Source organism: Macrotis lagotis, chromosome 2 (assembly GCF_037893015.1).
Source record: "Macrotis lagotis isolate mMagLag1 chromosome 2, bilby.v1.9.chrom.fasta, whole genome shotgun sequence".
In the NCBI taxonomy this organism is placed as follows: domain Eukaryota; kingdom Metazoa; phylum Chordata; class Mammalia; order Peramelemorphia; family Peramelidae; genus Macrotis; species Macrotis lagotis.
This window is the reverse complement of record NC_133659.1, coordinates 256,807,873-256,834,762: the sequence shown is the minus strand read 5'-3', so window position 1 is coordinate 256,834,762 and position 26,890 is coordinate 256,807,873. Positions and strand designations below refer to the sequence as shown.

General features: G+C 39.2%; 2 protein-coding genes across 5 annotated transcripts in view; both read right to left on the bottom strand.

Annotated features, from left to right (window-relative positions):
- Positions 1–7,264, bottom strand: part of CSRNP2 (cysteine and serine rich nuclear protein 2) — a 28,883-nt gene extending 21,619 nt beyond the window's left edge. Inside the window, exons 1-2 of one of the 4 annotated variants that reach the window (XM_074225909.1) lie at positions 7,100–7,264; positions 211–447 (exon numbers count right to left, since the gene is read on the bottom strand). In XM_074225909.1, coding sequence (XP_074082010.1) covers positions 211–361 — 151 coding nt within the window. In that variant the 5' untranslated portion in view covers positions 362–447; positions 7,100–7,264. Of the gene's footprint in view, positions 1–210; positions 5,207–5,509; positions 5,737–7,099 lie in introns of those variants that run through there. The other 3 variants (XM_074225908.1, XM_074225907.1, XM_074225910.1) reach the window with 3 other exon arrangements.
- A 503-nt stretch (positions 7,265–7,767) lies between these two features.
- TFCP2 (transcription factor CP2) overlaps positions 7,768–26,890 on the bottom strand; it is an 81,938-nt gene continuing 62,815 nt past the window's right edge. The window contains exons 10-15 of the mRNA XM_074225911.1: positions 26,746–26,839; positions 20,763–20,853; positions 19,222–19,343; positions 18,386–18,528; positions 14,795–14,846; positions 7,768–14,164 (exon numbers count right to left, since the gene is read on the bottom strand). Of these exons, the coding sequence (XP_074082012.1) occupies positions 14,127–14,164; positions 14,795–14,846; positions 18,386–18,528; positions 19,222–19,343; positions 20,763–20,853; positions 26,746–26,839 (540 nt within the window). The 3' untranslated portion in view covers positions 7,768–14,126. The remainder of the gene's footprint in view (positions 14,165–14,794; positions 14,847–18,385; positions 18,529–19,221; positions 19,344–20,762; positions 20,854–26,745; positions 26,840–26,890) is intronic.

Below are 26,890 nucleotides of genomic sequence, written 5' to 3'. Positions count from 1 at the left end.
GGGAAAAACTACGGAAAAAATTATTGCATTTCTGTATTCTCAGAAGTGAGTCTAGTATTTTGTACATAGGACAGAATGCTTGTGGAACTGAACTGAAGCTAAGCACAGGCAGCTCTCCCAAGGGCCTACAAAATGCTGAGAGCTACATCGCATGCCCCTTGTTCTAGAACTAGAGAGGGTTTAGATACAGAGAAGGGACAGCTTACTCACGTGTGAAGCCGGCAGTGCTAGGAGGGTTAAGGCTGTCACAGCTGTCAGCACTGTCACTGCTAGAGATCTCATCATCTGAGTTAGAAATGGAAGAGCCCACATCCACATCTTCAAACTTCCTCTTGAGACTCGAGCTCGTGAATGCATCCATTGGTCTTGTAGGGACTTCCCTGGGGAGCCCACTATAAAGGCCCTAAAGCCCCCATTCACCAACAGCTAGACAGGCTCATAAGGACTCTGCTTGGAAAGAAAGGAGGGAAAGAGACAGGTATTAACATCAGCCCTGTTATGAAACCCATAGTCATAGATCAGGATCCCTTTCCTTCCCCAAAATGAAAAAAGGGCTTAAAGATTTGATTCTGACCTAAGTCAGTCTCAGATGCATCCACTTATTATCAAAACCCCTCCAACTCCCTTTTTTTGACCCCAATCACATATAGGGCTAACCTTCATCTACCTTCTCCTGTATGATTTGAATCTGGTCTACAAAAATTGGACCATCTCTTTTATTGTTCATCTCCAATATACCACACAATTGCCTGATTTTATTTTTTCCCTCAACCCTAAAGTCTCATAGAGTTTGCCTTATGGAATACTGAAATAGGAACAGAGACTCAGAACAGGTTGAAAAATTCTGTCCTAAAACACATCAACAGGACAGACTACTTCATAAATACACTGGCACAAGATGAAGATGGTCTGAGCCAGTCACCTCCACAGTAGGAATCTTTTACAGTATCCCAAGAGTACCAGTCCCAAAGCCCCTAAGCAAAGGGAAGGTTCAAGATCAACTATCAGCCCAAGGATTTTGAAGATCCAGAATTTAAGTCACAGCTATTTAGAGATGACAGAAATGGCTTCTCCATAAAAACAAAGCTTAGGGCCTCTGTTCCTTGGCTTTTTGAGTTAGAAATTTTGTCAGTTTAAATGTTTTCAAGCCTGATACTCCACCCTTTCTGGGTCAGCACTACATGTGATAGTAGAAGAGAAAGCCAGAAATAGACTTAGTCTAGCCCTCATTTGTCCCTGAATATTCTCCAGGGAACTTTTTCGTTCCTTATTCCCTGGGATGCCACTAGCCATGAATGATTTTTCCTGAATCTGGTCAGAGTATTCTTACTAGGTTTCCCTGATCAAGATGAACAGTATCTAGGCAATGAAGACAGAAATGAGATTAATGGTTATTTTGTTGTCATATCTGACTCTTCATGACCTCATTTGCATTTTTCTTGGTGAAGATACTGGAGAGGTTTGCCATTTGCTTTGCTCAAAGTTCTGAGGCTAGATTTGATCTCACAAAGATGAGTCTTCCTGACTCCAGGTCCAGTATTTAGCAGCCCAATGCAGAGAACTACTGGAGCTAAAGAACCAGCCCTTATTCTCTTGAGTTAACAGTCCTTTATCAAAAGCTGCCCTTTGGGAGATTTCAAACTGGACCCAGCCATGTCAAACCAGTATGTCCAGAACAGAATCACATCCCTTTCCCCTAACTCATCCTTTTCATAAACACCATTTCTGCACTAACATTCCATTCTCTCTTGCATCTTTCCTCATCCTTCTAATTCACACAGCCCCCATCTTAATTAAGGACCTCATTCCCTCTTGCCTAGGTTACTTCAGCTCTTTCCCATTCCAATCTATCTTCCAGGAAGGATAAAAGTGATTTTCCTGGAGTACAGGTCTGACCATGTCATTCCCCTACTTAAGAAACTCCAGTGATTCTCTATTAATTGTAGTATCAGATCTAAACTCCTCAGTCTGTGTGGCATTTAAATTCCTTCTCAAAATTGTCCCAACCTCCATTTCAAGCCCTATTACCTATTATTCTCCTTTACACACATTACAGTCTAGTCAAACTGCTCCTTGGAAATGGGCTATTCATCTATCCTCAAGTGATAGCACTTTAAACCCCCTCAAGTCTTCTTCAAGTTTCAAGTGACCCCTATGTAAGAGGCCTTTCTTGATCTACGGTTCGGGTTGTCCCTCATCTCCACCAGTTACTCTACATCAATGTCCTCTCCTCTGACAGCAAGTAAGCTCCTTGAGGGAAGGGATCATTTCACTTTGACTATGGCTCTCTGTAAGTAAATGCTTGGTAAAGGCTTGTTGATTATAGTAATTATCACGTGTGCACAAAACTCAGCCTCATATCCTTTGAGACATAGAAAGAAGCAGCATGGGGAAAGAAACACATTAAAAATGCAGTGAAACAATTTTGTTCTGAGCAGATTATCTCATAAGCACACAGGCACATGACAGAAGAGTATGTCTGCATCAGTCACCTCCAGAGTGCAAATAATTTTCCTTTTCTGTCTTTGGATTCCAATTTCCTGGAAAATGGGAGTTTGCTTCACAGAGCTTCAGTCACAGAGCCCAGACTATGATCTCACTAGTTACTAATTATGCATCAGGAATAACAACACTGTCCAGAAAGATTGGGCTTGCAATACTGCAGAGAAGCTCCCCAGTCCATACTGTGGTTTTAGGGATTCCTGTCAAGGGGCAAGAGGATGAATCTTCCACCAAACACCAAAGCTCAAACACAAGTTTCTGATGGCCCTGTTTACATTAAAGACAAGAACAAATGCAGTACTAGGTTTCTCTCACCTGCCTGCACACATTTTTCTACACAGAGTCTAGCTTAACCATCTAGCCAGCTTTGTTTGGTTCATTCTGTATTGGAAGGCTTCAGAATCTTGTGAGGACTTGAGACCTAAATAAATATATATATATATATATCTGTAGATCTCACCAGGAACCCTTAGCTACATTTACTAATAAAGAGTATACTAATAAAATAATGCCTAAAGAAATCAGACTAGGAGGAAAAAAGTAGGCTCCAGAAAAGTAAGAATTTTAATTAAATTAAGATAAAATTATAGTCCACAGTCCTGCTAATCCTGTTCCTTCAGATTTCAGATGTCACCAGAATAAATGAGCTCAGGAAAATTTCACCTAGTAGACTGACTGAAGTCGGATCTTACTTTAAATACTACTTCTGCCACTATGACCCACATGACCTTGGGCAACTCACTTAACTTCCTTAGGCTTCCATTTCATCAACTACAAAATAAGGGGACTTGGTGGTCCTTTTCAGTTTTAGATCTATGATTGCTCTGAATCTACCTTAAACATCTTTTTCTACTTTGTCATCAACAGAACACTAAAAATCTCACATTCAAACTATACATGAAAATATAAGGATGAGAAAAGAAAAAATACTGTCAACTGAATCTCATATTTTTTTTCCTACTATATTCAATAAATACCTTGGGAAACTAAATTAAATGGAAACCCTTCACTTTTACACCAGCCTTGGTCTTTACTTACAACAAACTCTCCTGGGTATTGCCTACATTTGGTTTGTTTACAGATGCAGGTGCTAAGACAGCTTTTGGGTCTAATTTTGAATTCTATGCAATCCCTAATAATCTTCCAGTGTTTTAGTCCACACATTCATGTAGTTCTCATCTCTTTAGGTTATTATTATCTAAATTGGGTACAGTGACAATCGTTGGGAAGAATGCTCTTTCCCTTGACATTATTTCTTGCTTTTTGTTAAATGCTTCAGGTTTTTTGAGCCAGTGACAGGAGAAACTTAATAGAAGAGCAACAACATTTTACCTTGAAAATGTCCTGAGAATGAAATAACATGCAAATTAAATTGTTGTACTTTCAACTATTTCATACATCTAGATGCAAGTATTTGGCAGAATTCTAAATATTGTGGCTTTAAATCATTTTCTTAACTTGCTACTAACTAACCATCCTAAAGACTTGTCTATTCTAGACCAAAATCAGTTTCAATTCATGTGACCTGCCTTTTTTTTTTTTAACTAAATCTCCCTGGTCCAAATAGCTTAAAGGTGGACAAGGCTTGTACAATAACCTGAAATAACTATTCTTTCCAATATTTGCCAAAGAAAGGGTCTCAATTTTCCTTTCACCTCACCAAATTCATCTTTTAACCTCATGTGGGGATCCATTTCTCTAAGTAGTTTACCCTGACCCCCACTCCTTTGGATACACACAAACTAATTTAATTATCTAAATAAATCAATGTACTACTTGGAAAAAAATTAAAATTCCAACACCAGTAATAAGCCCTATTAGTCTTTTAAAATATCAAAAATTAACAAATTCCAAAACATGTAATTGTCTTGGAGAAAACACTAAGACTCTTCATAGGAACTTTCAAGTAAGGACAACTGGCATGTATACTGCCATTCTCTATGTCTATAATTAATCTACATGTAATCTATCTGTATTATAGGTTTTTTAATCTATAATTACCAAAGTTGTACAGAGGTACCAGTTGAGATTTGAAAGAAGGTAGATTAAATAAAAATGAGGATTCATAATATCTGTATTTTAATAAGACTCAATCTTCAAAAAAAAGGACCAGTTTTTCAAGTTTGTGAAGTTTACTCCTACCAAGAATATATATGATGAGGTTTTGTGAAGGACCGGATGCCTAGGAAAATTTTTTTTTGAGATAACAAATGTATATTTGAGGATGTTACATGCGTCTCTCTTAAGGACAACATCATCAGAAAAACCAAGAGTTTGATTCATTTCTGTTACAGAGTCCAAGAATTTTCTTTCCCTTAAGACTCAGTGTTAAAAGGAAGGCTGTTCCTGGTAGTTGGGCTTTCAGTTAAAGTTACTGGAACCAGAAAGGCCTTCATTCAGTGAGCCCTCCCTCCTTCCAGCTAGAATTAGAAGCGGGGATGGTTCTCTTCAACTATTGTGATGATCCAGAAGATTTGGTTCAGGATCTGCATCCTGGTTCCAGGATGTCTCCATCCTCGGCCGTGCCAGGGCCGTGCCAGCCCTGCGGTCTCGCATGTTACAGAACATGGAACTGAGGCCCAGGGAGGCTAAGGGACTGTCTGCCGGGGGTCCCAGCCCTTGTCTGGGCACCTCCGGGCTTCCCCTCTCTCTTCCCTTTGCCTACGCGGGGCACTTGGAGGGGAAGGGCTCAGAGCAGGGCTGGGGCAGAGCCCTGGAGGGGCCGGGGCCGGGCCGGGCGGAGCGGAGCCGCCCGGGCCGCCCTCCTCGGCGCGGGACAAAGGCCAGCTCCGGCGGCTCGGCTCGGCCCGGGGCTCCTGGAAGCCGCGCCGGAGGAGGAGGTCTGGGCCGGGCCGGGCCGGGCGCTGCCCCCCGGCCCCTCCCCCCGCCGCCCCGGGCGCCCCCGGCTCCCTCCTCCGCGCGGCCAGGACCCCCGGCTCGCCCCGCACAGCCGCCACACCTCCCTCGCTCCCGCCCGGGCGCCCCCCGCGGCCCTCAGGCCCATTACCGGCCCGACCCCGCCGCCGCCGCCGCCGCCGCCGCCGCTTCCCGCGAAGGTCTGCACCGCCCCCGCTGCCGCCGCCGCCGCCGCCGCCGCCGCCCAGGCCCGGGGTGGGGGAGGGGGCGAGCCCCGGGAGCCGTGGCCACGGTCCTGGAGCCCGGAGGGCGGGCGGGCGGGCCGGCCGGCGGCGGGGAGCGGGCGGCTCCGGCTCCCTCGGCCCCGAGCACCCAGGGCGGCCCGGCTCCGACTAACAATAGGCTGCGGCCGCTGCGCCCCCGCTCTTATAGGCGCCGGCACGTCCCGCCGAGCCCGGGGCAGGCTGGGAGATGCGGTCGGCTCCGAGGCTCCCGGGCCGCGGAATGCTGGGAGCTGGAGTCCGGCAAGCTGCGGCCTCGTCCTGGGCCCGGAAGGGGCTTCGGGGAGACTCCAAACCGCAGGCGCTTCTGGGAAAGCGAGTTTGCTGCGGTTGCGGGCTTTTCGGAAGCAGCCCAGCCCTGGCAGCCCCAAAGTTGGGACCGGGCGGGCGCCCACCGCCTGCGCCGCCCAGAAATCACCCCCGGGACCCACGACTGGAAGCGAGGGAGGGGCGCTTTGGGCCTGCGGGCAGACGCGAGAAACCCCATCCCTTGCCCTCGGGACAAGCCATCAGATTTGACCCCTTTTTCCCTCAACATCTCTTTTTCTCCGGGTTTCAGTTCTGCTTTCAGGCCCCCAAGCAGCTCTAGCCAACGGCCGGACACGCCCAGCTCCCTGATTGCCGCTCACCCTTCAGCTCCGTCACCTGCCAGGTGTCAACGTGACCCACTGAGGGCTGAAGATAATATGGGACAACTCCTACGTCTTTTTCACCTTAAATACTTTCTACTATCACTTCCCATCCTGTTCAAAAATTCAGCTGCAACAACTTAACAAGCTTTGTGTTTACCTTTAATGTACTAGACACATTCTCTCATTCAACGTATCAGCTAAATTCCTGAGCTGATACAAAAGAGTCCACTGAACTAAACTATAATATCATCCGCTCCATATCTCTTTATCCGGCGCACAAGGATATTGTGAAACTTAGAAAAATGCTTTACCTTCATAGGAAGCAGCGGAATATAATGGCATAATATAGTAAAAAGATGGAGTCAATGGGTGATAAAGGAAAGTACTGGGAGGAAGGGAAAGGAGATGAAGGAGAAGCTGACAGATTTCACATAACAGTCAAGAAAAAGCTTTTTCAATGGAGTGGAAAGGGGGAAGGCGAGGGGGAATGAGTGAGCCTTCATTCTCATCAGAAATGGCTGAGAGGAAATAACACACTTAATAGGGTGAGGAAATCCATCTTACCCTAGAGAAAAATGAGAAGAAAGGGATAGGATAAGGGGGAATGGGGGGAGGGAAGGGGGACTAGGTGATAGAAGAGAAGGAAGACGGAGGGAGAGGGTACTCAGGTACAAGCCACTTTTGGACAGGGTCAGGATGAAAGGAGAGAGAGAATAGAATAAATGAGAGTAGGGAGGAATAGAGTGAAGGGACAGCTAGTAGTAGCAACTGTGGGAAAAATATTGAAGCAACCTCTCTGGCGGACTTATGATAAAGAAAGCAGCTCACCCCAGGGACAGAGACATTGAAATCTGAACACAGACTGAAGTACAATTTCTCTCTCTGTTCTTGAGGTTTCTTATCCTCTTGGGTGGGGGAGGGGGTTTATGTTTACTCTTATAACACGTTCTATTTACATCAATGTATGGCATGGAAACAAGGTAGAGACTATCAGACAGCCTTCGGGGGGGGGGGGATTGTCGAATTCAGAGCCTTGCAAAAAATGATGGGTACATATTACTATTGTATATAATTGGAAAACAAAAAAAAGATGCTTTATCTTAATAAGCATTCATTTAAGAGACTGTTTATACTATATTCTTAATGGGTCCAAGATGACTCTGTTGATCTCTTAGCCAAGTTTACCATAGGTCCCAATTAAACCCATTTTACAGTTTTATCAGGAATTGGAAATGTGCCTCACTAGCCTCTTATTTGAACTACTTACCTTCTTCCTGAATCTGAAAATCAGGATATTTGCTTATTATTACTCCTGCCATCATAACTCCTCAAAGGTTCAGCTTTGAAATCCACAAATTCTTTCGGAATTTTAGGCAATGGGGTTAAGTGGCTTGCCCAAGGCCATACAGTAGGTAATTAAGTGTCTGAGTCTGGATTTGAACTCAAGTACTCCTGACTCCAGGGCCGGTGCTCTATCCACTGTGCACCTAGCCACCCCCCCCCCCTTCTAATATCTAAACATCATTCTCTTTAGTAAAGAAAACAGAAGCTTCTGTCCATTTTGTGGTATGCCTATTGACCTCAAGTACAATGCTATTTCTTGATTTGCCTCATTCCCAACAAAGCTTAAAAAGTACCAAAACCTCACAAAACATTTTTTGTACTGTTCATTTTTCTCACATGAGACTTTGCTACCTTTTGAATTTGTCCTGTTAACCAGTTTTTGCTTCTATTCTATCTCTCAAAACTTCAAATTCATTGGTAGCTCTCTCTTTACACCCACTTCAGTTTCTTTGGACACTTCCTCTTGATCAGAATTATCTATGGGTATATTGTCAAAATTTGTTCTCGAGTGTTTCCCATCTCTTTTACCAAGTGCTCTTTTGGAGTTTCATTTCATGTCATGTAATAATCCTACCTATTCCATTTCTGAATCTTTAAATCAGCTATCCAAAAGCACATGACAAACAACAACCAACATTCTTCTCCCTAGTTACCACAATTGACAAATTAGCACAATCACTGCCCCCCCCCTTAAGTTTCCAGTCATTTCCACTTCATCTAAGTCTTTACTGGTCAGAGATCCAAAATGATAGCTCCCCTCATAAATATCATAGCCCTGTGAAAAATAAAATTACCAGAAAGGCTTTTAGCAGGTTGTTCAAAATCATCTGTTATTTTTTCACCTAAGGATAATATACAATCACAGAATGTGAAAACAAATGATAAAGGCTGTTATGTCCTGAGCAACTTGGTGTGTGTGGGGGGGTAAGGTAAGGTATCAGACTGTTTCTTTTTAATTTACTAGTAGGACAGGGTTTAAATTGAATACTGTATGAACATAACTGATGCCATTTTTGACTCTTGACTTAATAACTTAATGGAACCACTATTCTATCAATCAGCTTAATGTGGAACCCAGTCATCTTTTTTTCTTTTTTTAGCTCTTATAAAATCAGCAGCCCAATCCTATCACTATCTCTTGCATCCATTACCTCCTTTCCCCTCAGAATCATACTTTAGGCCCTTATCAATACCTCTTATCTAGCCTCTGTACTAGAATTTGGTTGGTCTTCTTAATTATAAATTAGGCTCTTCTCTAATCAAGTTTTGTTCACAGATGTCATTTCTTCCTTATTCAATCACCTTCAACAATTCTATTAATAAATAACTATAAACTGCTCACCACAATCTTGGCACGTCGAAGGCACTACATAAATGTTGGCTACTGTAATTATTAGTACTATTGAAAGTCCAACTGACTTTCTGAACTGACATTCAGGATCTATCCTAGGAGGGTGGGACTATTTTATCTCTCACTAGTACCCTTTATAAAAATCCTTCACTTCATTTGAAATGTATTTGCTATTGCCTAAAAACAATTTGCCCATTTCACACTAGACTTTCCTCCCACAATTAGATTCTTTTACTTAGCTCCTATTATTCCCTAGGCCACACCTCCTCTATGAACTCTGATAGCACTTTGTGAACCTCTTCCATGCAGTCACCTTAGGATGGATCTTTGACGTGTGTTATCACATTTTGGAGTGCTAAAAGTATAAAAAGAAAAGGGAGCAGGTCCTTTCCCTCACAGAGTTCCCATTCGGACTAGGGAAGTCAATACAAAGTGCAGTTGATGGACCACAAGTGTTAAAGTTGTAGAAGAGGTATGACAGTTGGCAAGGTCCTTAATTTTAAGTCAGTAGATCAAAAACTCAAAAACTTGAATTCATAGATGAAATTAATAAAAGCAATCAAGAAAAAAAGGGTTTATATCAACACAAATTTAAAATTTAAAAAGAAATCCAGTTTGAGCATGGAAAAACAGGAAGATGAAACTGGAAGGCTCAGAAAAAAAAAGAGTTCCAGGTGATAGAAGAAGAAAAGGTAAAACAGTATTATATGGAGAATCTTGGGGTGGGGGAACATTAACTAGAGTCTTAAATGAAAGATAAAAGTTGATTCCTGGGGAAAACAGGGAAATCTATAGTGTTTTAACATGAGGTACAAGTATCCTAATGTAAAGCCAAGAATTAACCTAGGGGTTTGTAAACTTGCTATTTAAAAATATTTTGATTACTATGTTTCAATATATTTGAAGTCCTATGTCTTTTATTTTATGTGTAAAGACATTGAGAAAGGGGATCCATAGGATTCATCAGACTACCAAGGGGTCCAAGACACAAAAAAACTAGGAATCCCTCTCTTAAGACTTCAAATTCATTGGTAGCTCTCTTTGTACCCACTTCAGTTTCTTTGGACACTTCCCCTTGATCAGAATTAGCATGATCATTAGAATTAATTTAAATATCATTTTTGATGAAGTTATATAACTTAAAAAAATAAAACCATATAAAGCAGTTGTAGCCTAGTGGATAAAGAGCTGCTGAGTTAGAAATTTAATGGTTCAAATCCTACCTTTGACACATACTGGCAGTGTGACTGGACAAGTCATTTATCTTTTCAGGGCCCCTGGGTACTGTAAGGCTATAAATTACAGAACAGGTATAGATCTGCATGGGTACATCAATTTTCTCAATAAGGATGAATGGAATCATAGATCTATCTCTCTCCCCATCCATCCCACCAAAATATTTTCTAAATCTATATTCTTTATAATAGGAAGAAACTGAACAAATGATTATTGGGCTAAAAGTAGTTATTCAGAAAATGGAATGACAGACCAAGATAAAATAAGGTAACAAGACAAATCTTATATTGGTAATCAGGAAATTTAGAAGTTTAAAGGTAAGCTGGGGGAGGGAAAAGGAATGAAGAAGAAAAGGAAGACACTTGAAAGTAAGCAGTAGAAATAAGTAAATAAAACTATGAAAATTATCAGGAGAAAAAAAAAGATAAATGACATTTTATAGTGGAGTCAATAGTATTGGAGCCACTTCATGTTTTGGCAAAGAACAGTCTTATATCACTGAAGTCTCTCTGTACCAATAGCAAATAAAGAATTCTAGGTCCTTTATTTAATTGCTGGCATGTAGATAATAAAACCAAGCTTTGTTTACACTACTATAATAAAAAAATAAACTTTTTTTTGCAGAGATCTTACCATGCAATTCAGGAATTTCATCAACTGCCGAAATGATAAGCAGAAAAATGACACAGTGCTTATTCTATGTGAATTAGAGCATAAATTCTACATAAACTAGAACATAAGTAGGTGAGATATTTGCCTGGGTTCTAATGCCATCAATGCAGAGAATTCATAATGGTCTAGGCAATAATAATGATAACATTCCTGGAGAAGTCCCAAAGCCAAGAAAGCAGAAAATAAAGAAGAAAAAGCAATAAAACCTACTTTGCAAGCTATTTTTAGCTTTTCATTCACAAACCAAATATTACCACCTGGAATTGTTAAATACTCACTGAAAGGAAAAGTAAACTTAGTATCTTTTAAAAGTGAAGATGAAAAATTCAGCTTTTCACAATGATGTAATTTTAGGTTGTTTGAAAGAGATACTGCTGCTTCTTCCCAGTAAAACTTTTATCAGACTAATTATGGGTCCAAAGAAAGGAGTCTTTGGAACACTGGCCTTCATTTGTCACATCAAACTAAAAATGGATGATAACAATAGTCAAAACCTGGGACAGCTAGGTGGCGTAGTGGATAGAGCACCGGCCTTGGAGTCAGGAGTACCTGGGTTCAAATCCAGTCTCAGACACTTAATAATTACCTAGCTGTGTGGCCTTGGGCAAGCCACTTAACCCCGTTTGCCCTGCAAAAACCTAAAAAACAATAGTCAAAACCTTCTCTGTCCCCTGCCCACTAACTCCATTGCTACAGAAAGCACCATGATTCTGTTTGTTAAGGAAATAATGGCTATCATCTGGCTCCATATACTCAGATCTTACTTTCATGATGATGCTTGTCCTTCAGTCTCAAAGATGATCACAACATCAGGGAGGTGATGCCATGACAAGCAAGTGACTTGGATTTGAATGAAGGAGGTACTGTCCTAAATCACCAGCCTCATCTTTTCCTTCAGTCATCTGGGTCCAATGGTCAGATATAAATCTGGAGATGGCCCTGGATGTGAGGCAATCAGGGTTAAGTGACTTTCCAAAGGTCACACAACTAGTAAAGTGTCTGAGGCTGGAATCAAACATCCATTCTCCTCCAATCTATCCACCTGCTGCACTTCTTACTTTCATGTACTTGTCTAGATGGATCATTTCTCATTTGGTATGTGACAATCTCTCCTGGTGGTAGCCACACCATATCTTATTAGCTCTTCCTCTCCATTATCAATTCTGTCTAAAATTCAGATGTCAAAATGATCGCACCAAGAACCTAGAAAGAATTGAGACTGGTTTGGTTATATAGGTTGTAAAAGGACTCTGTTTTGTATTCACTCTTGGTGCATCAAACAATCATTTTTTCTTCCTTAGAAGTTTGAATTAAGACTCCTAGTAAGGATTCAAGTCTTTACTCTACATGGTACAGATACTCTTCAGGAATTAAGATTATTCATTTTTTTCAAAGGACTGTTATAAGCACTAAAGTCAAACAAGTTATAACTCCATTTCTTTTTGGGGAGGGGAGGGGGAGGAGAATAGAGCCAGACAACTAACTATCATAAATCTTTTATTTCTTAAATTTATGTGAGATAAAAGCTAGTCACTTTCTTTTTTTAAATCTCATTTCAGGCACTTATTGTAGGTCTCATCATTATACCAACACTTTTTAGAATGACACAAAAGAGGCCTGAGAAATTTTCTTGGCAATAAAAACAGCCTACTAGTAAATCTAAGGGTGTCACTTTAGTAGACACAAATGCATATTCACTGCTTGGACTTTGATAGGAAGTAGTGCAAGTCAATCTTGGGGAACCTTTGGCTATGGTGAACTTGAGTATGTGGGATAACTGACTATCCCCAGAAAACGAGAACATCTGATTGATGGTTTAGTTGCTTTAGTAAAAGTCTTGTAGAAGTTATCAAAAAACATTTTTAATCTTAAGATTAAAGATTTAAGATTATCATTTTGCTTTAAACCAAAAGGAAATAGACTAAATTGAAGGATAACTTTAATGGACAAAAATTTCCTTTTTTTAAAAAACCAATTAAGCTTTATCAAGTGCTTAAAAAAAATAAAAATCCAAACCCATAAAGAATCTTTGACCATTGTCTTCTTCAGCCCTAATTCAATCTGTAAAGGGAATTCTTGACACTCTACACATAAAACAAGAAAGGAATACCCATAGTCAGACACAATCATTTTTTAAGTAGAAAAAAACATATGGGAAAAGATGTATATACAAATAGGATCATTGGATTCTAGATTTTGGAGCTAAAAAGGACCTTGGAGATCATCTTATTCTTTCTAAATGGAGAGAGATCCCAAAGAATTCAGTTGCCTAGGATCACAGAATGAGTTAATACTGAACTAAGGATTAGAACTCAGGTTTTAACTCTTAGTCTAGGGCTCCTACTCACAAAGACTCTCTTTTTAAAAAGTACACAGTTAAGAACAACACTATATAAACAAAAATGCCTCTTATGCTAGAAATGAGGACACAGGGTAGAAAGAGAAAAAATTCACTATATTAAAAAAAATTAACAATCAGTGCTCAAATCCTGTCAATTTTATTGTGTAATACAATAAATATCCCCACCTTGTACCCTCTTTCCCAAAATAGAGAGAGTGAGCACTTATATTTTGTTTTTTCATCTCTGACCCTTGCTAAAGAGTCACTTTTTGGTAGTCGTTTCCTCAGTCCTCCATGTAAACTCACATTTCACCACAGCAATGCAGAATTCACCATGTGGTGACAAGAGGGAAAGGCAGGATATACAGTGTGTGGGGAAAAAATCCCCCAACCCCCCCCAACCCAATTCTGCTTTTCCAGTAACAAATACACTGCAGTAAAAGCAGAAGCTTCAGGTATGTCATATGGGAGTTGGTTGGTGGGTAGTCTAAAGAATATAGAGATTCATTTTTATTTATATATTAGAAAAAATTACATGGCTCCAGATTATCATAAAAATTTAACATCTTTCAATTAAACATCACACAATTTCCATCATCATTATGCCCTATATAAAAACCTAAATGATGTGACAAGTTTTTATCAATATTCAGCAACAACACAGTCCATAAATTGGAACTAAGAAACAGTTGCAGAACTGCATGCCAAACAGGAATCTGTGTGTGGCAACAGGGTTGGACAGGGAATGGAGGACTGGTATTCCACCTCTGGAGGGTAGCACCACGCCACCTCCCACTCTCCATCAGTCAGGCTCCTGCAGACCTCCAACTTTCTATCCATATCCTCTGCAAGAGGGAGAGTGTCCAAGGGGTGAAGGAAGCAGCAGCTACCCAGCAAGGGATGCTCCCCTTCTATTTCAATATGATGTGGTAGCTATGATTAGTTTCAGCTGAAAAAGAAGCAGAAAGATCATTTGTTACCTCAAAAGCATAGCAAGGATGGAGAGAAGTATGACATGTTCTCATAGGAGAAAGATTGGAAAAAGAAGGAGGATTTCTTAGCTTTTACACAGAACAATGCACTTATATCAGAAAAGCAGTAAAAAATGTGACATGAACTTGGAGGCAGGATGACTGCCACTAACTGAATAGCTATTAGGTAGTTAGTACGTTCACAATGGCATAAGACAACTTACATTAAATAAACTCTTTGAGAATTGGTTTCTCACCAAATGCAAAACTAATATAACTTTCCTTTTCTCCCTCTCAGACAATATATGAAAAAAGACAACTTCCTTAAAGACTGGTAGAGAGGAAATATAGACATCATGGTATAATGGCTAGAGTTAGGAAGGCAATGTGTAAGGAAGATCTGTTTGTGTGACTCACTTCTGAAACATAATGGTTATGTGACTTAGGTATGTCACTTTATTTCTTAGTGCCCCAGACAACTTTTTATGACTGTATCTTGCAAAAGTTGCTGATCTATTTTGCTACAGGAAGTTTCCTCATCAGAATACTACAGATGGAATTACAGCTCAGTCCAAATAAAAAATAAAGTATTTTTATTGTTCTATTACCTTTCATTGTGTCCAGAACAAAACAAGCTTCTTCCTGAAAGTTCTGTATCATCTAAAAGAAGCAAAAGACTAAGTGAAAAAAAATGCTGTAAATCACTACTATAAGAGAAATGTAAATTAAAACAACTCTGAAGTCCTACCTCATACCCATCAGATTGGTTAATGTGACAGAAAAGGAAAATGCCAGATGCTGAAGGGGGTAAGGAAAAACTGGGACACTAGCACACTATTGATGAAGCTATGTACTAGTCTAGTCATTGTGGAGAACAATTAGGAACTATGTACAAAACACTATAAAACTTGTATATACCCTTTGACCTAGCAATACCACTACTAAGTCTGTATACCAAAGAGATCAAAGAAAAAGGAAAAGGACTCATACATACAAAAGTATTTATAGTATAGTATTATATATGTGTGTGTGTATATATATGTATATGTATCTTTTCTTTTTTTGTTGAGGGTACCCCCTCAATTGGGGAATGTCTTAACAAGTTATGGTATATGAATATGATAGAATACTATTGTGCTATAAGAAATAATGAAGGGGATGGATTTAGAAGATCCTGAGAAGACTTTTATGAATTGATGTAGACAGAAGGGAGAAGACAACTCAGGAAAACAGTGTACACAGTATCAGCAATATTGTAATACTGGATCAACTGTAAAAGATGTAGCAACACTGATGAATAAAATGATTTGCCTCAATTTCAAAGGATTTATGATTAAAAATACTATCCATCTTTAGATTCAGAACTGAAAAAGGACTCAGAGTGCAGCTTGAGATGAGTTTGCAAGACTCCATATGTATGGTGAACATTTCATTTCTTGCCTTCTCAATGGAGTGGGGGAGGGAGAGAATTTGGAACTGAAAATAAATTTAAAAAAAAGACTAAGTAGACATCTAAAAGCTTAAACAATAAGCTACTGGATCATATGCACTTTAGTTCAGGGATATTAATCAATCAACAAGCATTTATCAAGCTTACTATGTATTAAGCACTATGCTAAACACTGCATATACAAAGACAAGTCAAAAAGTCCTTGCCTTCAAAGAACTTAATTGGGAAGAAAATATGTATACCTATGAGTTTAAACAAGCTATAAACAAAAAGAATACAAGACAGTTTGAGGAAGGGATGTGGTTGCATCCTGTGGGATCAGGACAGGCTTCATGAAGAAGCTGGTACTTGAGGTAAGTGCTGGAGGAAACCAGGTGAGACATAGAGGTGATAAGGGAAGGCATTCCAGGAATGGGGAAAAGCAAGTGCAGAGGCATCAATAGATAGTGATAAAGCACGTCATGTGTGCCAAACATTGAGCAAACCACTGTACTTAACAAAGAGAGAAAAAGAAATAAAGTGTAAAGAGCCTGGAAAGGCAAGAAGGAGCTAGGCTAAGAAGAACTTTAAATGTCAGAAAAGTTTATCCTTGAAGTCATGGAAACTATTGGAGTTTATTTGGGGGGGGGGGAGAGGATGACATGATCAAACCTGAATTATGGAAAAATCACTTTGGCAACTGTGGGGAAGATGAATTGGAATGGAAAGAGACACAATACCACAAATGGAGGCTATTGCTGAAGTCCAGGTGAAAAGGGATGAAGATTTGCATTAGAAGAGTAGCTGTACAATCTATAGCCATATGAAAAATTGCTCTAAATCATTAATTATTAGAGAAATACAAATCAAAGCTTCTCTGAGGTACTACCTCACACCTCTCAGACTGGCCAATATGACCAGAAAGGATGGTGATCATTGTTGGAAGGGTTGTGGGAAATCTGGGACACTATTACACTGTTGGTGGAGCTGTGAACTCATCCAACCTTTCTGGAGAGCAATTTAGAACTACGCCCAAAGGACAACAACAGTGTGCATACCCTTTGATCCAGCAATACCACTACTGGGTCTATACCCTGAAGAGATGATGAAAAAGGGTAAAAACATCACTTGTAGAAAAATATTCATAGCAGCCCTGTTTGTCATGGCAAAGAATTGGAAATCAAGTAAATGTCCTTCAATTGGAGAATGGCTTAGCAAACTGTGGTATATGTATGTCATGGAACACTATTGTTCTATTAGAAACCAGGAGGGATAGGAATTCAGGGAAGCCTGGAGGGATTTGCATGAACTGATGGTGAGTGAGATGAGCAGAACCAGAAAAACACTGTACACCCTATCAACAACATGGGGGTGATGTTCAACCTTGATGGACTTGCTCATTCCATCAGCGCAACAACCAGGGACAATTTTGGGCTGTCTGCAATGGAGAATACCATCTGTATCCAGATAAAGAGCCATGGAGTTTGAACAAAGTTCAAGGACAATTTATTTCCTTTAATTAATTAATTAACTAATTAATTAATTAATTAATTTTTTAGTTTTTTTCAAGGCAAATGGGGTTAAGTGGCTTGCCCAAGGCCATACAGCTGGGTAATTATTAAGTGTCTGAGACTGAATTTGAACCCAGGTACTCCTGACTCCAGGGCCAGTGCTTTATCCATTACCCCACCTAGCTGCCCCCTATTCCCTTTAATTTAGAAAAAAAACCTGATATCTTATTGTCTGATCTTGTTATCTCTTATACTTTTTGCTTCTTCCTTAAGGATGTGATTTCTCTCTCATCACACTCAATTTTGATCAATATACAACATGGAAACCAAATAAAGACAGAGAGATTGCTTTCCGTGGGGGGTGGGGGGTGAGGGGAGTAAGATTGGGAGTAAAATTGTAAAACTCAAAACTCAAATAAAATCTTTAAAAAAATAAAAAAAAGAAGAGTATCTGTGATTGGAGATAGAAATGATAAGATTTAGCAACTGATGGATATGTGAGGTGAAGAGTTTAGGATGACACTGAGGTTGCAAACGTGGTGGCCAGAAGGATGGTGGTGCCCTTGACAGTAATGGAGAAGTGCCCTTGACAATGATGGGGAATTTTGGAAGAGGGGTGGTTTTGGCAGAGGGGAATAATGAATTCTTTTTTGGTCATTATATTTGAGATTCCCAGTAGGTGGTTGGTACCTGAGCAGACTAGGACTATACATAGTGATCCAACTATTATTAATTGTTTGTGCCAGACATACTAGGTGGATTTCAATAGTGGAGGTAAAAAAGTAAATAACTATATACAATATACATACAGAACAGATGGAAGTTAATCATAGAGAGAAGGCACTATCAGCAGAGGCTCCTGAGAAAGGCTTCCTGAACAATGTAAATTTTTTAAGTAGTCTTGAAGAAAAAGGGATTTGGGAGCTATGTGAACAGAGATAGTCAGTTTTTATAACTAAGTTGAAAATGGCCAGCCTCTTTCATTTCTCTGTCCTTGAGAAGCCCCCCAAATAGCTTCTTGAATGAGAAGGATATCCCGCTGAATTCATGTACTTCAAACAACTAGTCTTCAAAAACCAGAATCATCTGCCCTTTTGCTCACATATTTCAAGAATGTTCGAAGAAGGAATTTTAGTTTTAAGCATAAAAAAGGAGTATGACAAACAGAATAGTCTCTAGTACATTTGATTGGTACTGTATTATATGATACTTTTGGAATATTATATTGGTTTGATGGCAGAGCTCTATTCAGAATTTACCTCATCACTGATGAGCACATGGATTCCTGTTGGCCCCTGTTTGTAGATCTGACTGATCTGACAAGGGGAAATATTGAAAAGCTGAGCAATTTTCTCTGTTAGCTCAACAGCTGTCAGTTCTTCCAGATAGATGGCATGGTACACTGCAAAGTGAAGACAGAATCAACAGTCAGGGTCAGATTGTTACCAAGTAAGGACATACTTGCACAATCAATCAATCAATGCCTCAAACAAAAAGTATTTATTGTCTTCCTAAAATGTGCCAGGTACTGTACCAGCTACTAGGATTATTACAAAGACAAAAAAGTGACGCAGTCCCTATCTCCAGGAGCTTACATTCTAGAGGGAAAAACAACATATGCATATGTTGGTAATCACAGGTCAATACAAAATAGATGAAAGGGATTTGGGGGTGGGCTTAAACAACTCGGGGAGAGTGTTAGGAAAAAGTTTCATGTAGAAAGAACTTGAACTGAGTCTTGAGGGAAATTTGGGATTCTAAAATATGTAAGCAAAGATGGGAATGTCTTACAGGTATGAGGAACAGCAAATGAAAATGCAACGAGAAAGGAAATGTAGTGCCATGTATAAAAAACAATACAAAAGCCAGTTTGACTGTACCATTGAGTGTATGAAAGGAAAAAATGTAAGATTAGAAAAGTGATTTGGGGCCCAGGTCGTGAAGGGTTTAAAATGGCAAACAAAGGAGTTTGTATTTGATCCTAGAAATAATTCTCTAAACACAGACCTCCTTTTCTGTGAATTCCTACATCTGTCACTTAGAGTCTCCCTTTCACCTTTCTTGACTCCATCCTGTTCTCTTCTGAATGACCTACCAAAGAAAGCACCATTTGAGTCTCCATTTTCATGTTTCTGCTGCTGCTGCTGCTGCTGCTGTTGCTCTGTCAGTTGCAAGGATTCTTGGCAAACGTAAATAGTCAGCCTAGGCCTCACCATCCTAGGGAGGAAGCATCTTGTAAGCTGGAAAGTTCGCAAGGCAAGCACATTTTATGGACACATTTTATCATATATTACATATTATTTTAGCATTATAAATCTTTTAAATATTTATCACGGTCTCTGCTCCTTAAAGATTATAACATCTACTTTGTGACCCATCAGACGACTCTGGCTATATAATATAGTATATAGACAAAAGACACTGAGAATATAAACTGTCTCAATGTACAGGCCCGAGATTTGTTTCAGTACAGCAGAAAACACTGGACCACCATTTATACATAGCTCAACCTGTTTTCTTTCTGCATATACATTCCATTACTTATTAGTATGACAACACTAGATTGCCTTTTGCCCTATTCCTTTCTCCTTCTTTTAAAAGGATAGAATTGGGGCGGCTAGGTGGCACAGTGGATAAAGCACGGGCCCTGGAGTCAGGAGTACCTGGGTTCAAATGCGGCCTCAGACACTTAATAATTACCTAGCTGTGTGGTCTTGGGCAAGCCACTTAACCCCATTTGCCCTGCAAAAACCTAAAAACCCCCCACAAAGAATAAAAGGATAGAATCTGTGACCTAGCACTTAGCACAGAAGAATGAACTTAATAAATATTTATTGATTAATCAAATGACTTTAATGACACAGGTTGCTCTGAGACTCCTTACCAATGCATGTTGCCACTTTCTTGACAACTCATAGTTTTTAGGGGTTGCCTAGAATAGTGTAGGCAAACTCAAACAGAAATAGATCCCTGCTTGCTGCATATTGTCTAAGAAAGTCACATATTAACACTGTCTTTATTGTACTATAACTTACAATGGTGTTAAGTGACTTGCCCAAAGTCACACAACTAGGTAATTATTAAGTGACTGAGGTTGGATTTGAACTCAAACCCTCCTGACTCCAGGACTGGTGCTCTATTCGCTGCACCTAGCTGTCCCTGGTTTTCTATCTGCTATGTCACATGTCTATTTTAAGCCAAGTCTTAAAATCCTACTTCCCATATTTAAATACCCTAAAATGCACTCATGCTACATGTGTATTTAATGCAAATATTTTATTCACAATAGGTAGTCACTATTTAAATTTTGTAAACACATCCTGCATGTATTTTTTTGTTATCAGTGTGGTCTGTTTTAGAGTATAAGCAGAAAGACAGGACAGGAACTGGGTCTATTAGGTTTCACCACATAATATCCAATAATATATATTTTATCATATATTACATATTATTTTAGCATTATAAATCTTTTAAATATTTATCATGGCCTCTGCTCCATCTCATTCATCCGTAAATTACAGTAAAATCTCTATTCCCCCCCAAAATATCTTTTCTTGAAAATAAAATATGGTCCACAATGAAAAAATTTTGACAGGGTGGCTGAAACCTAAACTGACCCTAAAACTAATTACATACCGCCCTTTTAAGGCATTAAAGAGTCGGATTCCATCAGCAGGGCCACAAATTTGGATAACATCATCTCTGGTTAACTTCAATAAATCTGCACCTAATAAGCATAAAATAAATACATGAGGAATAAAGCAAGAGGTCTGTAATGCACATCAACATGGACTGTCAAAGAGAATTTTAAAAAGTAACATTGAAAGACACCCATATTCTCTTCTTCAAAGTACTGTATGAGACAAAATGGCAGAATGGCAGAAAAAGTACAGTGAGCTCCTTCCACAAAACTTCTTCAAATAGACCTAGGAAACATGCCAGACCCAAATCTAATGGGGAAATGCAAAAAAAACAAAAAAAAAAACCAAACAACAAAAAAAAAAAAACCAGTCACAGTGAATCATCTTTCTGGCCCAGTCAGAACAGGAAGACAAAGAGGTCTGTTTGGGACTAGAATTGAGTAGGAAGAGAACAGAGGGCACTAGGGTGAGAAGCAGTCAAGTCTTAGGTTTACTCTGGAGCTGCAGTCTGGAGAGGAGTGATGTGGGCAAGTTCCTTTACAGGTGGCAAAGAATAGGAATCTAGAGATTCATCAAACGGAGAAAGGCTGAACAAGATATCGCATATGAATATGAAGGATATGAATTGATACACAGAGTGAACTGAACTAGAACAATTTATATATTGAATGACTTAGGAATTCTCATTAGTATAATGATCAACCAATATTTTAGAGGTCTAATGATGATAATAAACATAATAAACAAATGTACACAAAAATACATGTATGTATACACACATACGTGTATTTGTGTGTACATATGTTTAGTCATTTACCTCTCTCAGGAGCTGGATGGTTTCATTAGGCCTCTAAAATATTCATTGATCATTATACTAATGAGAATATACTGAGTTCCTTTTGGATATAACCAAAATGGAAATTTGTTTTGCTTGACTACATATTTTTTTATTTTACTATTTTATTTTTCCCTATTACACAGAAAAATAATTTTTAACCTTTGTTTTTTTTTTTACAGTTGAGCTCCAAGTTCTTACCCATCATTCTTTCCTCCTTCATTGAGAAGGCAAGCATTTTCATAAAAAGTTATATGAGTGTAGTCTAATCCATGAATTTTGTTGTTTTTGTTAGCATTTTTAAAGTTTTGAATTTCAAATTCCATCCTTCCATTCCCCCCAGCATGGTAAGCAATCTGATAGGGGTTATTTATATATGTGCAATCAGGTAAAACATTTCCATATTTTGACTATATATATTTATAACAAATATCTAAAAAACAAATATAACAAAATTCAAAATAAAGTGAAAAAGAAAAATATAAAATGTAAACAAAATGCTCTATGGAATAACTATAGTTATAAATTAGAGTAATTTAAACTATTTCTGTTTTTCTTCACAAATTTCTTAATGTAATCATTGTTCTAGAGAATATACATGAAAACTCCAAATCACCAATATTAAGAAAAAATGCAAAACTTTCATGAAGTTTCACTTCACACCCAGTAAATTGGGAAAAATGACAACATGAGAGAATAATCAATATTTTAAATCCGATGAAAAGACTCAAAACTCAAATGGATCCATGATGCCATTGATTATCGAGTTCCCTCTTAATAATAATGATCACAATTCATCTTTTGGCAAGATGCCACTTCCTGTTTTATGCTTCACCTGATATTTATTATCAGAGGCTCACTGGACAGGGTTATTTCTTTTTCTTTTTTGGGGTGGGGCAAGGTAATGGGGTTAAGTGACTTGCCCAAGGTCACATAGCTAGGTAATTATTAAGTGTCTGAGGTCAAATTTGAACTCAGGTCCTCCTGATTCCAGGGTGATCTATTCACTGAGCCACCCAGCTGCCCCCTTGGACAGGATTAGTTTTGCTGTTCGATCTTCAAAGGAATCTAGAATAATTGCCTTGATAAAAGACATCTTGCTGTAAATGAGCCTGTAAGTTCTACCAAACTTAAAATTTTTTCATAATCAACAAATGAAAAGAACAATTGGGTTGTATATTTGTTATATCTTTTAGTTATGAGATCTATGGTCTACTATTAAACATTGCTTGTGAGGTAGAGCCAAGATGGCAGCATGAGAATAGCCTTTCCTAGGAGCTCTCTCAAAAATATTTCAAAAACCTTAAAATTATAGCTCTAACTAAATTCTCAAGAGACAGAACCCACAGAAAGATCCAAGCGAGGCAATTCTCCAGCCCAAGGTAACCTGGAAAATTGTGGGAAAGCTCTTTTCCATGGGGGTGGAGAGAACTGCAGCACAGCCAGGATTACTGCACCAGAGTGAAGGTGTTCCAATCTTCTGGGCTGTTGCCCCTAGACACCTGGATCACAGGGAGTGCTGGTTCCTGACAGCAGAAGCAGTTTCCTGACCTGGTAACCCAGGGAACACCAAGCACAACTTGGAAAATCAGCAGGAAAACCTCCACCAGAGAGAGTGGGAACCACCATGGCCCTCAGTGTAACCACAGCCATCAGCATAGCTGTGGTCCTCAGCACAGTCCAGATCCCAGGAAATGGAAGCAAGTCTGCAGAGACACCCGGCAGCTGCTCCCAGAGTGCTCAGCCTATGGAAGGTAAGGGGGTGAAGGGAGAATGTCAAGGTCTCTCCTCTGGCCCTGGAACAGGACTCTTATGCTTTATTCACAGTCTGGGAGCCCCCTGGTCAGTCTGGGAGCCCCCATTACCATCCACAGACCAGAGCACACGCAGGAGAGCAGTCAGAGTGTCTCATAAGACCTTGATGGAACTGAGGTCCTTGCAGGGGTGTCCCAATAATACTTAGAAGCTTGGGGAGCACCCCAAACCAGGCACAGGCTGGGAAATAAGTAAATAATTTAGGGGAAAAAAAAGGAACCTGACCACAAACAATTACTTTGGTCCCCACGCAGGACAAAAACACATACTCAGAAGATGAGAAAGTTCTAGCTTCTGCATCTAAAGACTCCAAGAAATATAGAAGTTAGTCTCAGAGTTCAGAGCTCAAAAATTTTTTTGAAAATCAAGTAAGGGAGGTAGAGGAAAAATTAGGAAGAGAAATGAGAGAGATGCAGGAAAAACATGAAAACCAAGTCAACAGCTTCCTCAAGGAGATCCAAAAAAATGCTGAAGAAAATAACATACCAAAAACTAATTTAGATGGAAAAAACAATTCAAAAAGCTAATGAGGAGAAAATACCTTAAAAAGCAGAATTGGCCAGATGGAAAAGGAGATAAAAAAGCTCTCTGAAGAAAACAAATACTTCAAAGGTTGAATGGCGCTAAAAGGAAACTGATGACTTTGCGAGGAATCAAGACACAATAAAACAATATCAAAAGAATGAAAAACTAGAAGAAACCGTGAAATATATCACTGAAAAAACAATGGAGCTGGAAAATAGATCCAGGAAAGGCAATTTAAAAATTACTGGACTATCTGAAAGTCATGATCTGGAAAAAAGCCTTAACTTCATTTTTTAAAGAATTTCTGGGGTGGCTAGGTGGTGCAGTGGATAAAGCACGGGCCCTGGAGTCAGGAGTACCGGGGGTTCAAATCTGGTCTCAGACACTTAATAATTACCTAGTTGTGTGGACTTGGTCAAGCCACTTAACCCCATTTGTCTTGCAAAAACCTAAAAAAAAAAAAAGAATTTCTACAGGAAAATTGTCCTGATATCCTAGAAGCAGAGGGTAAAATAGAAATTGAGAGAATCCACCGATCTCCTACTGAAAGATATCCAAATAAAATAACCCCAGGAATATTATAACCAAGTTCCAGAATTCACAAGTTAAAGAGAAAATACTGCAAGCAGCCAGAACAAAATAATTCAAATAACATGGAGCTACAGTCAGGATCACACAGGATTTAGTATCATCCACTTTAAGGGCTCATAGGGCTTGGAATATAATATTCTGGAAGGCAAAAGAGCTTGGACTACAACCAAGAATCAACTAATCAGCAAAACTGAACATCCTCTTCCAGGGGAAAAGATGGACTTTCAATGAAATAGGGGAATTTCAAATGTTCCTGTTGAAATGGCCAGAGCTGGATAGAAAGTTTGATCTTCAAATATAGGACTCAGGTGCCATATAGAGAGGATGGACAGGAAGGGTAAATTATGAGGGATTTAATGATAATGAACTGTGTGTATTCCTGCATGGGAAATGATAATACTCATATGAACCTTCTCATTTATTAGAGCAGTTAGAAGGAAATTTTATAGTAGAGACACAAGAGAGCTGAATTTGAATAATATATTGTAAAAAAGGAATCAATGGATGAAAAGGAAATGTACTGGGAGAAAGGAAAGAAGAGGTAGAACAGACTAAGATATTTCATGTAAAAGAGTCAAGAAATAACTTTTGCAATGGTATGGAAGTGGGGAAGGTGAGGGGGTTTGAGGGAGCCTTCATTCTCATCAGAAATGGCTCAGAAAGGGGGTGGCTAGGTGGCGCAGTGGACAGAGCACTGGCCCTGGAGTCAGGAGTACCTGAGTTCAAATCCAGCCTCAGACACTTAATAATTACCTAGCTGTGTAGCCTTGGGCAAGCCACTTAACCCCATTGTCTTGCAAAAATCTAAAAAAAAAATGGCTCAGAAAGGAAACAACATATATACTTAATAGGGCATAGAAATCAAGAAGAAAAAGAAGAGAAGGGGGAAGCAAGAAAGAGGAGGGGGGGAAGGGGGAGGTAGGCTATAGAGGAGAGAGTAGATCATGGAAGAGTATAGTTAGAAATAATACATTTTCTTTTTTACTTTTTGTAAATTGGTGGGATTGGGTGGCCTGTCTGGGACCACAGGGCTGGGTGGGTGTTGAGTTTCTGTGATGGGATGTGTAGGCTTGGGGCCTCTTGACCCCAGGGCCAGTGCTCTGTCTGCTGTGCTACTCGGCTGTCCCACAGCACATTTTTGATGAGGGACACAGTGAAAGGAGAGGGAAAATACAATAACTGGTAGTGGGCAGAAATGGATGGAGGGGATTATAATCAGCAACATCAATTGTGGAAATAACTTCTCTGATGGACTTATGATAAAGAATGCGATCCACCTGAGAGACAGAGTTGATAGTATCAGAACACAGACTGAAGCACATTTTTTCCCCTCTTCTTTCACTTTATTTCTCATGAGGTTTTTTATTTTTGTGGGGGAAGAGGGGATTATGTTTACTCTTACAACAAGATTATTTTAGTAATGTATAAATAAAAAATGTAAATTAAAAAAATAAAATAAAAATAGAAAAAAAACATTGCTTGCAAAAGCCTTGTTGCTTCCTACTACTATTAGTCATGATCATCATAAAGACTTTGTATAGATGGGAGTTCACATAGAATACACTCAGTAGAGTTATTGATCTTCCCTTGGTCATTCCTATTTGATAATAATAAGATCCCAGATTTTTTCCATCCATTGGTATCTTCATTTTCTTTAGAAACCTTTTAGTTGTATCTTTGCCAGCACATCTCTCTTCTAAATCGACTTTGTCCAGTCTAGGTAAATTATTCATCTTTGATCTCCTTAGTGTCTTTTCTTCCTCCAACAGAAACACCCTTAAGGGACTGTGATTTTAGGATTCAAATGTGGAAATTCCACTATTCTTGATGGAAAAGTTTTCTTTTTGTAAAACTTTTTTCATTTTCATCCTAGAAAGTTTTTGGGATGATGTTGCTAAATTGAATATTTTGGTATCTTTAAAGCATTCTTTAAATTGATTTTATTCTTTATTGCTTATTGACACATTTAGCAGTTTTCAGAAATACTTTTTTTCATCTCTATTTTCATTGGTATAAAATCTCCAGGTAATTAGGAAATGAAAGTGAAACAAAAACAAAAGGTAACAAAAATGTTTAAAAAGAGAAAAGGTCTGATAACTTCATAAGAGTAGGAAAAAATGGTTCACAACAAACATGAAAGCCTTTTATGAGTACTAAGAAAATATCAAAATGTCATTTTTTTCCATTACAAAGAAAGAAGGATAATCCTAACCTGAGAAGTTTGTGAAAAGCCTTGAGAAGGTGGAGAATCTGTTGCGATGTAACCACTGTTGAGCTTCCTGAGGGGTAGTTGTTGGCAGAAGGTTCTGAAACCAGCACAAAAGAGTAACTTTGAAACTAATAATGTAACTTTGAAA